The sequence below is a fragment of the Gymnodraco acuticeps genome, unplaced genomic scaffold (genome assembly GCF_902827175.1).
Source record: "Gymnodraco acuticeps unplaced genomic scaffold, fGymAcu1.1, whole genome shotgun sequence".
Classification (NCBI taxonomy): domain Eukaryota; kingdom Metazoa; phylum Chordata; class Actinopteri; order Perciformes; family Bathydraconidae; genus Gymnodraco; species Gymnodraco acuticeps.
The window spans coordinates 8,955,877-8,970,876 of record NW_022990271.1 but is presented as its reverse complement, the minus strand read 5'-3'; the positions used below and the strand labels follow the sequence as shown (position 1 = coordinate 8,970,876).

The following is a 15,000-nucleotide window of genomic DNA, read 5'->3' as shown; positions in this document are numbered from 1 at the left end:
TTGGAGAGACAGAAGATTGACAGAGGGAGAAAAAGTGTTTCTTACCAGAGGTGGTGAGGGTGGATCCCAGTGGCGAGGGGCTCGGGGCCAGGCTGCTCTTAGAGTGGGGAGCAGGGGATGATGAAGAGGAGGAGGAGGAGGAAGAGGCCGCAGGGGAGGAGGTGCGAGCAGCAGACAGGGTGGGCGCAGGGGAGGCCAGCCGCTCTCCAGACTCCATATCTGTCAAACACAATCCAATCAGCGGGGTTACAATAGCAAAGCACACCCAGCCCAACACTGGCAAATACACACACACAAATGCACAGTGTCACACCTACACAACATGTTCTGGCAAGCGCACGCACCCACATCTCCTGACACTTTTCCGTTCACATCTCACTTCCCCTGAACAATATTTCTATTTAGCCATGCTCACTGGCTCCCAGCCTCCATTGATTCTATAAGAGGTAGGACGGAGGATGACGTCTTTAAGAACTGGAACACAAAACAACTTTTACAGTTTCATGCAGGGAAAAAATGCCAGTGTCGCAACCAGATATGAACTTCTACAAAGAACTACAACCCAATTCACATTTCCAACTTTGAAGTGAGATGTTAGGAAAGACAACACATGTTTGTCATTCTCTCAGACACACAGAGGGACAACAAACGCACACATCTATATTTGACAACCAGGATCCCTTTAGTCGTCCTTCATGAAAAATAATGGTATCTAAATGTAAGAGCTCTTTGAGGCCTTTAAAGACGGCATTGTGCCTCGAGTCCTTTCAGTTTCACCTGTATCTAAATGGACTTGATGGGTGCGTTAACACTAGCTTTTCTTCATCAGTCCCACAAAGTCACTGCGCCAGCCATTATCAACCTACCAATAACATTTGACCATTCTGAATCCAAATATTTTACTTACATTATTCAACTTGAAACCCTTTTTGCTTACAACTGAACGGATTGTTGATTGTGCGCACACAGCTGCCAGATAGTTACAAAACAGTTTCATAACACACACATTTGTACACGCATGAACGCAGACTTACACATTTCAACCCCTGCTGCAGAGAGACACACAGCAAATCACCTCCCCTGTCTATCACATCAACCTGACTCTTCTTTCTCTCTTCTCCTTTCCATATCCCTCTGCCTGACACTAATCCAGGACTGAAAATCTCCTTCAAAAGCACAGTTTGCAGATTGTGTTTTACAGGCAGGCTTTGTTATTGTGTCATTACACATAAACAGTCTCTGCCTCCATCTCTCTTTCCTTCCCTCTCTCCTGCCACCCTCCCTCCCTCTCTCTCTCCTCTGCAGTGGGAGCAGAGCCACTGATTAAATCTCTGAGACAAAAGCTGCTATCCTCTGAATATCAAGTATCAGCCTTTCGCCAGGAGCAACACTGACAAGAGAGAGGGAGAGTGGGAGAGAGGGAGAGCGAGAGGCGCGGATGACAAGAAAACCTGCTGCAGTCCACGGGGAGGAGGCTGGTGTGCCATCGGACTTGGGCAGCCATGACTGCCGTTGCTGCAGTGAAAAGATGCTGGTTGTGTAATGATGAGCAAGGTCAAAGGTCCTTCGAGGGGCCTCTCATGCGAGGTGACAGGATGTGGGTTAAAAGGCCACATTATCAGCCTGAACGGAGAATAAATGAACGCTACATATTAGCTATAAGAATACATTTCAGGCTGAGTGAAGACAAAGTGTTTTACCCTAATCTTGAACAAAAAGTGTTACCACATTTCGCTGCATGAATGGCTGCCACACTCTGCGCCTTTACTTCGACTGGCACCCTTTAAATGTCAGGGTGAATAAAAATGTGGAGAGAAAAAAAGGGATTCTTTCAGCAGATATTTCTGTGGTTGATCCTGACGAAAAGTATCATTAGAGGTGAGATGAAAATGGAGAGGAGCTGTGGACCCTCATAATTATCATAATGCACATGAAAACAAAAGGCTGGTGTCTCAGAGGACGAGCGAGCTTATGTGGTGTCAGCTGGTAAGTGAAGCGCATCATTCCCTACCTTTTCACAGCGCAGATAGAAAGATTGAAGGAGGGAAAGGATAAGCAAGACAATACACTCTGATTTTGTTGCAGGGGAGAAACAAAAGACGGAATAAAGAAAAAGAGAAGATGAAGGACAGGCTGTAAACCATTCTTGTCGTTTCTCAATATCTGCACTTAATGTCTCGCCTTGTCAAAACGTGATGATGTGAACAGAATTGATTTGCCCCCCTAACAAACAACAAAAAACCAATCCCTCCTTTGCAGAGGTGTAAAGCAGAGCCACCCTCCCCCTCATCTCCTCTCATCTCTCACAATCTCTCAAAGGGCCTCTTTCTGGGATGAGAGATTGAGAGAGAAACGACAGCAGGGGGAAAAAACGACTGCGAGGCAAGTCCATCTTCCTCCGACAACTACAAACTGATCACTTAGAGCAATTAAATCTAATAACAATAATACGATTGAGCTGAGCAATGTACAACCAAATGCACAGCCACAACAATGATTGCAACAATAATGGAGCGCCAAGGTATTTAAGGATCCAATCCTGAATTCATTATGAGAAATTAAAATGGATTTAGCATCAGAATTAGCTTGATTTTATAGGTAATTAACGGCACACCACAGTGGCGCTATAAGGCAAGCGTTATAATCTCCGTGAACGGCTAAATCAATTTGACTTGAACAACACCAACCAATCAAAACGGAGCGGAGCAGCCAGAAACAGCAGGTCTTGCAGATGCAAGGAGAGGCAGAATTTATGCTAATGAGTGAACTATGATTTATAAGATGTGTTCCAGAGCTGGATTCAGAGTCACGTCCACAAATACACCACAGCACCCAGCTGTCAGCGCATGCACTAATAGTGGCTGGATGCAGCGGCCCTTCAGGGGAGAGTGTAGCTATAAACAGCTCTGCGGGTTTTATGATCGCATGTGGCCTTCATATAGGAGCCTTCACATGTCAGCATCATCTGAAAGGAGGGCAGAATTGTATAAAGAAGAGATAGAGTGTGTGCATTTAGAGGTGGTGTAATGGCCTGTGCTGGCTGCTATGTGGCCTTACTTCTCATGCATATGTTTTGTGGTGTTGTGTGTCTGTGTTGTGTGTCGGTGGCGGTGCGTGGTTACACACGCAGCAGTTCTACAAAACCCTGCCAATGCATATCTATAGAAGTGTGCATATGTGTCAGAGCCTCACAGTATTCAACCCCCTGTGTGTCTCTCTCCCTATCCTACTTGCCCCTTCAACACACACACACACACACACACACACACACACACACACACACACACACACACACACACACACACACACACACACACACACACACACACACACACACACACACACACACACACACACACACACACAGTAACAGATGGCTGATACTAACTGAGATAATCCGCCAACAGAGTCATCAGCATGGATCAGTGGTAATCAGAGTGTGGACACAATGTCTCTTCTCCAGCCGTAATGGAAGGAGCGCCTGGCGCAAGTGAAGGGAAATGCATTATTCCCCACGATGCCCTGACCCCATTCAAAGACACACGGTAGCTCCCAGCTCTCTTTCTTTTTCCCCCTCACGGCAGCCGACAAAGACTGCAACATTCACTCTCTCCTCCAGACCTCTCACTCCCCGCCTTTTATTGTGATCCGCAACTGTGTCAAACACAGACCTCCATTTAACTGTGTCCTGCGCCGAGCAGCTAACAAGAGAAATGTCAACATAGTAAGTGTGTCAGAATCAAGGTTGCTGGGGAAATAGGATCAAAATGACTAATCCAATATTAGCACTTCTTGTTTAATCAGCGTATGGTATCCTTCTTTGTTTATCTTTTTTTTTCAAAACAAACATATTGATCTGTTTTTATATAAAAACTCCAAGCAAATAATCGTCTTTCTGAGGACCAATATGGCTTTTTTGGTATCCAGGTGCTCCTCTGGTTACCAGGTGCCAAACTGTCAGTCAGTTCTCATACATGACTCATTACTAAATGACACACACACACACACACACACACACACACACACACACACACACACACACACACACACACACACACACCCCACACACACACACACACACACACACACACACACACACACACACACACACACACACACGCACTTGTTGTGTTTGTGAAAGTGAGAGCATTGACACTGACTCTGAATCAGCACGAACATCTCTTATTTCTGACCTTGCATGGCTGATGCTCAGGCTCACTGTTTGAACTTCCCATCCCTCTTTGTGTTTGTATGTGTTCATGTGGGTGTGTGCGTGTCTTTCTAGACACGACATGTGCATATGGAGTGAATGTTTGTACTTTGCATGCATGTTGGCAATGAACACTAACTGAGCGAGATCATCTTGCTTACAGCACAGTGCACGCACAAGCTTGCTTGACCCCTTTCCTCACTCCCTTTATCCCTCCCTGACACACACCGTCAGCCAGGAAATGACATAACCAGGCGCCTTGGCAAAAATTAAGTGACAACCTTTGTCCAGAGTCAAACATTTAAAGAGACAGTATCATCTTTAATAAATGATATATTACAGTTGACACAACTGGTTGCAGAATCTGAAAGGTCATAACAAAATGTATTTGATTTATTCTGAGGCTGCTGATTGATCATTTGGTCTACTCTACACAATGTCAAAATGGGTGAAAGATCTCCATGACAGTTGGTTGAGGCCTCAGGCTACTTATATTTAGCAGATATTTGCTGGTACAACTGATTGCATGGTATAAAAATGACATAATGTATCGGCTAAATGCTCAAGCTCTTTTGGATTCAGGGTGGACAAAACTCTGGAAAAAGCCCTTAGTGGAGTATACTTTAATTCAGGAAAAAATCTTTAGTGAATCCAAAGATATTGGCAGAGCTGCATAAGTGTGTTAAACTGGCAGTGGATTGAGGCCTGAAAGGAGTACAAAGAGACAGCATGCCCCAGTGTGGCCTGTCTAGGTGACAACAACTGAGTGACTCAGACCCCTCCCTGGGCTCCGCTCCTGCCCGGTGACAGATGGCAGAGCAGGGCATGTAGGGGATGGGCACCATCTCTCAACCCGCCTCGCCTTGGCAGTGGTGCTGGCTACCGGTCTTATTACAGCCACACCACTGCCTGCCTGCCTGCCTGCCTGCCTGCCTGCCTGCCCGTCTTCATGTAACACTGCAGCTTACCGAGCTAGAGCCGCTTACTGCCTGCCAGGGCAGTGAGGTAATGATATGGTCCTGTGTGTTGCAAATGGTAGAGCGTGGCACTAGCATTGATAAATGTCTATCTACGGAATTCACTAGGCCTTTCCGTAAAACACACACGCGCATCCATGTTGCTGTGAGAGGCTTTCCATGAAATATAAAACCAAATGGCACGCCACACACATTCAGTGTTTTTTTTATAAACAAGAAATCAGCTCTTGCCAAATGGCTTTATTTGCTTTTTAAAGCATACTGTAGACGCCAAAGGCTGGGATCAACACCCCTACTCACCATCCTCTGCTGGGTTTCCTGTGGCAATAATGTGATTTTGGGACATGGTGATGACTCGGTAGAGAGGGATAGGATAGGCTTGTCACTTGTGTTTGATGTCAAACCTATGTGTGACAGAATAGTTTTACTCAGCTCAACCAGACATAGCACTACTCCCATTTCCTGGCCATAAATAGAAGAGAATGAGCCGGTAGCGATTGTTTGTCTGTGTAGTTGTGAAAGAGTATCTGTGTGCACACAAGCACACCCATACGTGCCGTTCTAAGTGTGATAAAGTAAGCGCAATAAGAACATTCCCATCTCTTATGCTCATTTGCATCTGCATCCAGCCAGAGCTAATTACTCTCCCCATGGTAACCTAGCAGGGTCTTCACATCAAAAAGGCAGAAGTGTATATCAGGCAATCATCCCTGATGAATCTGCCCTTCTCCCTCTGCTAGCCACTCACACTCGTCTGCCAGTCTCACTGCTCATTACAGTTTTTCTGCAGACTGAACCAGATCTGCTCGCCACTGGCTGCATGTGTCTACAAGAGGCCGTAATGACTTTGGAGCATTTCAGAAGCACACAATAACACCATCGTGATGCCTCGGAGAATAACACATACATTTGTGGACGTACACGCACAAAAACACATACATAAACATTGGAAGCACTGTGAGAAGTAAGCCAATGCCTGCTAAGGTTAATTACCATTTAGATTACAGACTGTGGTTTTTTACATTGGCTCACGTCCGATTTTCACAACAGAGCTTAATTGTACATAACTCAATGCAAAGAGCCAAACTGATGATTTGCAAAAAAGATTACCCTGAGGCCTTGAACATTAAGCTTTGATACAAGGTGAGCAAGTCGCTCCACAAAATACAACCAGCATATTGAATACAGTCACAAAATGTGCCGACATTTACTAAATATTGCAGTACTAAATCAAATGAAAATGCATTTGTATATATGTCTTTTAACTTTACTGGAGATGTGGACATGACAAGTCTTCTTTCTTAAATAGACATGTATCAACATTACCTACATCCAAGATATCCAAAGGTATTAAGGGAAAGGCTCACATAGTTGCTTAGTGCTATTTATATGATAGAACTAGATGTCTATCTCTTTTTGGAATGACTTGATGAATTCATTTGAGTCAGATTCATTAACTGACTTATTCATTAACAGCAACAAATATAACAAATATGTATTTTAAATAGTGTATGATCTAATTGATGTGTAGTGTGTGATGTATGTGTAGTGTGTGATTCATATCAGGTATCCAAAGTAAAGATATAATCAATGGATTACAATTGTTGTGTCGTTTCCTGTTTAAATCTTAATAAAGTATCCCCGCATATTTAAATGAATGCAGGAAATACAAAAATACATTAAACGGAAAAACAGGAAATGGCATCGGTTTAGGGGAGAACCAGGGAAAGAAAGGGAGATTGGGGGAGAGAGAGAGAGAGAGAGAGAGAGAGAGAGAGAGAGAAGAGAGAGACGAGAGAGGGACGAGAGAGAGAGAGAGAGAGAGAGAGAGAGAGAGACACGTGGGAGACAATGAGCACTCCAGATATGCATAATGCAAATGACATGCATGTCAAATGGCAAAACAAACTGACAGTGACAGAACAATGGAATAGCCAGAGAGCAACGAGCCTTGCTTGAGCAATCGCCGGAGCCCCCTCTGTCCTCTTCCATGGGAAGAGACCGTTTAGAGTCTGTTCTGTTCAACTGAAACTTTACTTCAGGAGATAACTGATATCCTGTGCAAATAAGACAGAATTCAGTTGAGTGGTGTGAAGGCAATAATAGCTTGTTCATGACTCTCAGTGACAAGAGCCTGGTTTGACTGTGTTCCTGATGCACGTGGTGTTGGACAGAAGAGAAGAAGGCAGGCCCTCATTTAACTGCTGCTGCACAAACCTCTACTCTTTCTCCACAAACTACCAAACTGTCCAGAACAAAGATAAACGAGAAATGTTTTCAGTTCTGAAAACCTCTGCAATGTAGTTTGTGATAAGTCAATTGAATTCACTACGGCCATCTAACATGACACAGTGAAACATACAAACGGTGTGCTTGTTTATACTCTACGTACATGACAACAAAGTGTGGAAAAGTGTTTTGATCCGAATCTATTTCAATCATCAATGTATGTTTTAACTGATCTTCAAGAAAAATGTAAAAATAATAGTTATTAAGTCACTTGAATGTCTGAAAATGTAAACTGTCAGACAAAATAACTTGTTTAAATATTTCACCTTGGGCTTAAAGTCATTTTATAGAAGAAATAAGTAATCAATTAATCACGAAAATAACCAGCATATTAATTAATAATGAAAAGCCCTATTATGGACGATATCATTTCAAAAGGCCTTGATTAATTACTAATTAATCAGTGTAGAGCAAGTCCCTCAAACACAATCTTTTTTTTTCCTTTACCCAAGCTCACAACAAAGTCTATAATAAAAAACTGGACGTAGATTAGGTAAAGTCATATTTATTCGTTGTAGTGGTGCTTAACACAAAATTCAAAATTATGAATCATAATGTTCGTATTTAATTGAATTTGTTTCCCTGCTTCTTGCAACTTGCTGTAGAGTTGGCTCTTTTATCTGATGACATTGGCAAATAAAGAGTGCATCTTCTCTGTCTCGATGTTTATTTTCTCTTCTGCAACCCCCTCACCTTCACGCCTTTCTCCTGTCCAGCCTATCTTCTTCTTTTCAACATTAATAACACCAGCATGCAATGACTTCATTAAATCACCCTGGCTTTCCCTTCAACACAACACACACAATGGCAAAGCAGGATAAACATGCACTTAGCGCGAGGTGGTAGAGAACAGAAAACATGCTCGGTGTTTACAGTGGCACACGATCCACAATGTTCCAATAGTGAAATCAGATGAAGGTCTTAAAAGCTATTGAGTCATTTCAAAACAACAGTCTGGCAACCTAAGCTCAGATGAGAGAGAAATCCACTAGTATTAAACTCAATATGTCAATCACTTGTATTCCTCTGTTCAAAGGGGCTCTTCACTTAATGTTAAACATGTGAAAATGACTGGCTGCAAGAGAGTACTGTTGTATTGACAGAGAGGGAGGCAAAGCAGCGGGCAGCCAGCCACTCTATTCTGCTTCACTGCAACATGGGAGGGAGGCCAGCGCGGACACACACACACACACACACACACACCCACACACACACACACACACACACACACACACACACACACACACACACACACACACACACACACACACACACACACACACACACACACACACACACACACACACACACACACACACACACACACACACACACACACACACACACACACACACAGTTGTAAAAACATACACACAGAGGCATGTACACACAGGCAGGCACACTTGCACAAACGCACGCCGACTGATACTCTCTCCTCCTCTCTCTCTCTCACACACTCTCACACACACACACACACACTCTCTCACACACACTCTCTCACACACACACACACACACTCTCTCACACACACACACACACACTCACACAGTGCAGCAGGTGAGGTGCCAGCACATCACAGCGTTGCCATTTTTCAGTGTCTTGCTCAGGGAGAAGCGCTCTGACATTTTATGAAGCACTCTGCAGAACTCAGCAGCTTGTAATGGCGGCTGGACTGTCACTCCTTTCCACTCTTCACGCTCCGTCTATCTCCCTTCCTCACGCTGCTTTTAAGATATTATCTCCCTTGATTAGCATAATATAATCAATTTCACAAAATTGACTTTTAATTACAAAGAACAATCTCTTCCTCTTACTCTGTTTAAAAAGCTTTATATGTATTTCGTTTTTTATAAGCAAACTGAGGCAAGAAGTTAAAAACCAGTGAGTGAGTACACAATTACAATCAAGTGAGAGAAATTACAGGAAATCTGGATAATATACAAATCATTGGGGTTCATCTTTCAAATGAATGCTTTTCTGAGAGATTGAGTTGTTGTTTTGACATCATGAATCAGTAATATAGTAAATGTCCCACCAATATGTGAGACATTGTAAAACAATGCATTTAGAATGCAGTAGCTTTTTATATCTTTATGTGACCCTTGGAACCATAGCTGATGGTATTAGAGTAATGTGCGACATGTTATGTGCATAAACACAGGGATCTTTAACCATGATTAACTCTCTGGCATGTTGTTGCCTGACAAGCTCTCTGTTGAGCAATGATTAACAGCTAGTGACTCTACAAACCACAGCTAGCACATTAACACAATGTTTAGATTAGCCAGCCCCATTACTGCTGTAGCTAAGCTAACAGACGTCTTCAGAAGCAGGACAGCCAACAGCCTGTGGCCTGGACAATTTACAACGATGACAGAGCTTGGCACCTACACTCTAAACGTTCCCCAAACTTTCACTCAGGGCCAGTACATTTTAGAGAAACTCAGAATAGTATGCCCACTGGGCAAAGTGTGATTCAACTTGAAATATGTGGGAAGTGTCAAGGCCAAATCTCTCAGTGTAGGCTACGCTATAAAACTTGAACTAAGCCGATTTCATTAATGTGACATTAGCATTTGTAATGAGAAATGTGGAAAAAACCCTTGGGACATCTTTGTACTGTTACAAAAACTTCACACACACACACACACACACACATGCGTGCCCACGCACACGCACACACACACATAAACAGGCACCAACACATAAGCCACAATATCAGGCACAGATTTATATCCATATTACACAAGAATGGCAAGATGCAGCCAAATCACAGAAGAGAGAAAATGTATCAGGTCTTCTAATGAAATAGCACAGCTTAGTGTCTGTAAACTAACTGTGACAGTTAGTAAATCTGTTCAACCTTTACTGATGAACTGAGCTGATAATTCCACACAAATAAAGCCTGGCATTCACTCCCACTCTACCGCTCCAGACAGAAAGTAGGGGAACGAGAACATGACAAGGGCCAAATCTTCAACGATATCATCATTTTAAACTTGTCATTACACGTCTGAGGTACTCCCCGTCTCAGGAGCTTGTGAGATGTGTGAAGACACTTCTTGACTGTTCTTCAACAAAACAATTGCATAAATAAAGCTCCAAAGAAGTCCTGGCTGCCATCTACGTGTTCATTTTTGGGGGAAGTGACTGTTAGGTTTTTATACGTCAGTATTCAGCTGAACATTTCTAAAATTAACCAAAATAGATTCAGGGTCTGACCAATGACCCTGTACCATTAGTTTAACTGTCAGTGAAGCCCTGACCTACTGGCCTAAAGATAAAATCCACAGGAATAAAACACTAAATAATGATATTTTTGATGAATGTGCCATGTTGATTTCCCTGCATCAGGTTAACTCTCATTATGTGTGAAGATAGTAAATAGGTCCACAATTAGAGTATTTTTCTGAGTTCTTCCAATAAGATGTGTGATTTAAATATGACAAAGTTCATTATTATTTAAGAAACGGTGGGGTAAGAGAATACAGAATGTTTGAGAACATCTGCATATTGTATAGCACGCTTCTTAGTTCTTGAGCAAATACATGACATTTTGTATTTATGGGCACATGCAATAAACAACATAGTGCAGTAGAAGGGGGGAAAGGCTGTGCAGACAAATGTTAAACACAAATGTATTAAAATAAGTATTGTCGAAATACACTTTAATGATAACCATAACATTGATCCAAACTCATTTATAAAAGGTCCAAGTCGCACAACAGGCAACTAGCTGCTGAATGCCTTTGGGTTTGGTTTGTATCCAAAAGATTTCTCCACTCGACTCTTCATTTTCTTGCGAAGCACTGAGATGCTTTCTGACTTCAGTGACACAAAGCCTTGTAATAATGTTTGCTTCCCCCAATAATGAAAGTGGTCTATAATCCCAGGATAAAAGCTTTCTTGTCTGGATTCACAAGACTATAAAACTCATAAAAGATAACTTTTTGAAGGGGGGTGACAAGCAACAAAGTTTAGTTTAGCTTAGTATTCTTTCAGACTCAATTATAATTTAGCTTGTAATCGCGCTAATAAAATCAGTTGCTGAAAGATGAAGTGTTTTCTGTTTTTTATAAACTGAAACAAATGTGTTGCAATTGTTACACAACTTGCCAAAGTCCTCAGAGCTGATGAGCATGTAACTAGAGCGTAGGTTCTCTCATTGTTTTCCAAAAGTTAAGGTAATACATCAAAGCAACCTGCCATTTCAGGATCGAGAAACAACCACTATAAATCATTTTAACAATGAGCTCCACTGATCCATGCACTTGTTAAAATGTTTGGATAAGTAGCTGTAAGTCGTTTTTTCTTAATTGAAAGTGCCAGAAAACAAGATATGGACGTGTGTCTGAATGACACGAATACAACATAAAGTGGCTATAAAGTTGATCTGAATAGGCTTAACATTTGTTACATAAATATGGTCATCTCAGTTTGCCTCGGACAGGCTTGATGTCTGTTCTCTCTATAGCTCATTGTTGCTTTGTTATAGTGACATCTGAAAATGCTGCTCCAAAACCATCAGTGAACATATCATTATCCAATACTTGTTATTGTTGGAAAATGACAAAATCAGGGCAAGATATATCTGGCAACACAGACAGAATATAAAATGTGCTTTGATTATTTTTAACTTAAATTTCAACCAAACATTTCACATGAAAAGAAACGTCTTTATTCCCTGTAGGCTTATCTGTGACCAAAGGTATGATACTCTTGCCCTTACATGCAAAATAAAAGGATAATAAAAGACTGTAAAATGGAAAACAGCTTCAGTCTACCATAGTATCACCTTTCTGCTGCTCTATCCAGGACACTTTCATCCCCCCTTGGGGCAAATGTAGAAGGCCCTTTTAAAAGTCCAGCTGTGCCTTTAAAGGGGTTTTGTCACACCAGCGATGGGGTGCTTTGAAATGCTGTGCAGAGTATCCATAAAATAGAGCTCCTTTTTTCCCCGTGACAAGGCCCTATTTCCTGTGTCACCACACTTCCTCTGTGTGATTGTTTATAAAAAAGTTTAAATATTTGAGCGTCCATTGTTGACTGTGTAAAGCCCAGCCTTGACATTACTGCACTGCAATCACACTCCCACAGGTGGACACACGTGACCACAAACACACACACACACACACACACACACACACACACACACACACACACACACACACACACACACACACACACACACACACACACACACACACACACACACACACACACACACACACACACACACACACACACACACACACACACACACACACACACACACACAGTTAGACTGAGCGTCGCTGTTGTGTGACACTACCTTTTCATGTGAAACCATACCCACTGGCCCATCCTTTGCATCCTTACACTTCCTTATAGTTCAACCAATCACAAAGCCCCATGTTGTTACCTGATATAATTTGAGGTGGGGCTAAGGAGGGAGAGGAATAATAGCTTTGGCTCTACGTGAATATGCTTGTGTTGGGTGCGTGTATCTGTGCCGATGTCACAGCGAGCAGATTCCTTGTGTGGCGAGGCTGAAACCCAAGCTGCCTGGGCCTGTTGTTGATAGCCGTGTCTCACCCACTCACTGCCCCAGAGGGAGTGAGGACCAAGACCACTGCTCAGGATCTGTCTGTTCACACACATGAAACACAGGCTAGGATTACACAGGGCTCAGATATGACTCATCCCAAGGAGGGGGTGGAGTAAGGCCCTCTGTTGTTTTGCACAAATGCACACACACACACACACACACACACACACACCCACACACACACACACACACACCACACACACACACACACACACACACACACACACACACACACACACACACACACACACGAATACAGACACACACACACACTGCCCGCAATCATAGCTACATCACAGGCTCAGAGAGAGGACCTTGTGGTTCCACACACCTGCCAAAGACAGATGTTAAGAATAAATCAGAGAGAATCTCCGATAGAAGAGAAGCTCCACACCGCCATACCTCCACTAACTCACTACACAGTACACTAACTGGAGAGCAAACAGCTGCACATGACAACACACACCAGTGATGAAAGTAACAATAGCATGCACGCACCTGACATGCATACAGAGAGAGAGGCTACATCGTGTTTTCTAGTTCCCATCTCACAAGCTCCACTCGTGTTTTTGAACTCTGTTGCTGTGTAACCAGCTCCCATCCTCTGGAACCGAGGGTTTTTAAGAGCAATTGTTCTGGAAGAAGCTGAAATCCTCAAACGACAGACAAACAAGTCACAACAAGGCTGAAAGCAGTGTGGGCGGTTTGGAGAGGAAGCTCTTTTTTCCGCTGCTGACTAGGTGAATATCATGATTTCGTCATTTAAATATAGCAGCACTGGGTTGTGAAGAATCAAGACACTCACGAAGCCAGCCCTTTAAGTAGATGTGTTGCACAATAACACTGTCCAAAAAAAAGCTATTTTAAGGGACGGTGCCCTCTCAAAGCATCGCACAACACACCTTACATCCTCTCAGTCACTGTGGCACACTTCCTGGTTCCAGAAATCATATGTAAAAAAGGAAAAAAAGAAAGTCAGATGCATACACAGAAGAGTGTAGCTGTTGTCTATGCTGGCGGCCGTGTCTGTGGGCATCTTTCGTCACTTTTTTTTTTGCCTTTGCCGTCTAACAGGCTGGGAGAGGCAAAGTGGTGCGTGTATGCCTGGTATGCATGTGTGTGTGTTTGTGTAATAAACAGACACCCTTCACGCTTTGTGGCCTAGAAACAGGAGAAAACAGTGAGTTAACCAGCAGTGCACTGACATTATCTCTTCTTTGCTGTCCTGGAATGCCAGCCTGCTGTGAAACTCTAAATATGTGACGTCGTGTCAGCCCAGATAATGATTCTATGTGTGTACATGAGAGCGTGTGCCGACTCAGGAAAGGAGTGATTGCGGGTGTTTAGCTTTGTCTTTCCGCATTAAAGGCACAAGGGCGAGTGTGAATGTCTAGGTCTTGATACTTGATACATCTTCAAATAAAAGGTCTCTTATGTTGATGGAGAACTCCAAATCCAAAGAATGTGCAACAAAAAAGAACAAACAAATAGCTTTGAAACAAAAATCAAACATGACCAAGGTGTTGAGAAAGAACATCAATGGATTGTTTTTCTTTTTTATCTTTGACTCAAGAAAGTTTGCTCCCTTCCGTGCTTACAATCACTAGGCAAAATAGAACCCAGCTCAGAGTTTAACATCCGTGACTCAAGAGGTCAGGCAGCCTATCCAGCCTGAGCATTAGGGGTTAAGGGGATGAAACCAAGTGTGAAATGTGAGAAGACAAGCCAACATGGTTTCTCAGGCAACAAATAGAAAGGCGACAAACATATCTGCGACTGCGAGGAACGTGAGGTATGTTAGGAAAGAAAGACTGTCACGTCATCCATATAAGAGCAAGATGGAAAAGGAATTAGAGTGGCTTTCTGAACTGGCTGAGTTTAGACATGTTAATCAGTGATAGCCTGTTGTACTTCAGACAGGGGGAGTGTGAGCGCAT

At 42.8% G+C, this 15,000-nt stretch overlaps 1 protein-coding gene across 15 annotated transcripts in view; it reads right to left on the bottom strand.

Moving 5' to 3' along the window:
- The window catches only part of baz2ba (bromodomain adjacent to zinc finger domain, 2Ba), a 63,924-nt gene that overhangs the window by 29,168 nt on the left and 19,756 nt on the right, over window positions 1–15,000 (bottom strand). For 11 of the 15 annotated variants that reach the window (XM_034220903.1, XM_034220912.1, XM_034220905.1 and 8 more), the window contains exons 1-2: window positions 13,562–13,579; window positions 46–219 (exon numbers count right to left, since the gene is read on the bottom strand). In XM_034220903.1, the coding sequence (XP_034076794.1) occupies window positions 46–219; window positions 13,562–13,568 (181 nt within the window). In that variant the 5' untranslated portion in view covers window positions 13,569–13,579. Of the gene's footprint in view, window positions 1–45; window positions 220–13,561; window positions 13,580–15,000 lie in introns of those variants that run through there. The other 4 variants (XM_034220911.1, XM_034220913.1, XM_034220914.1 and 1 more) reach the window with 1 other exon arrangement.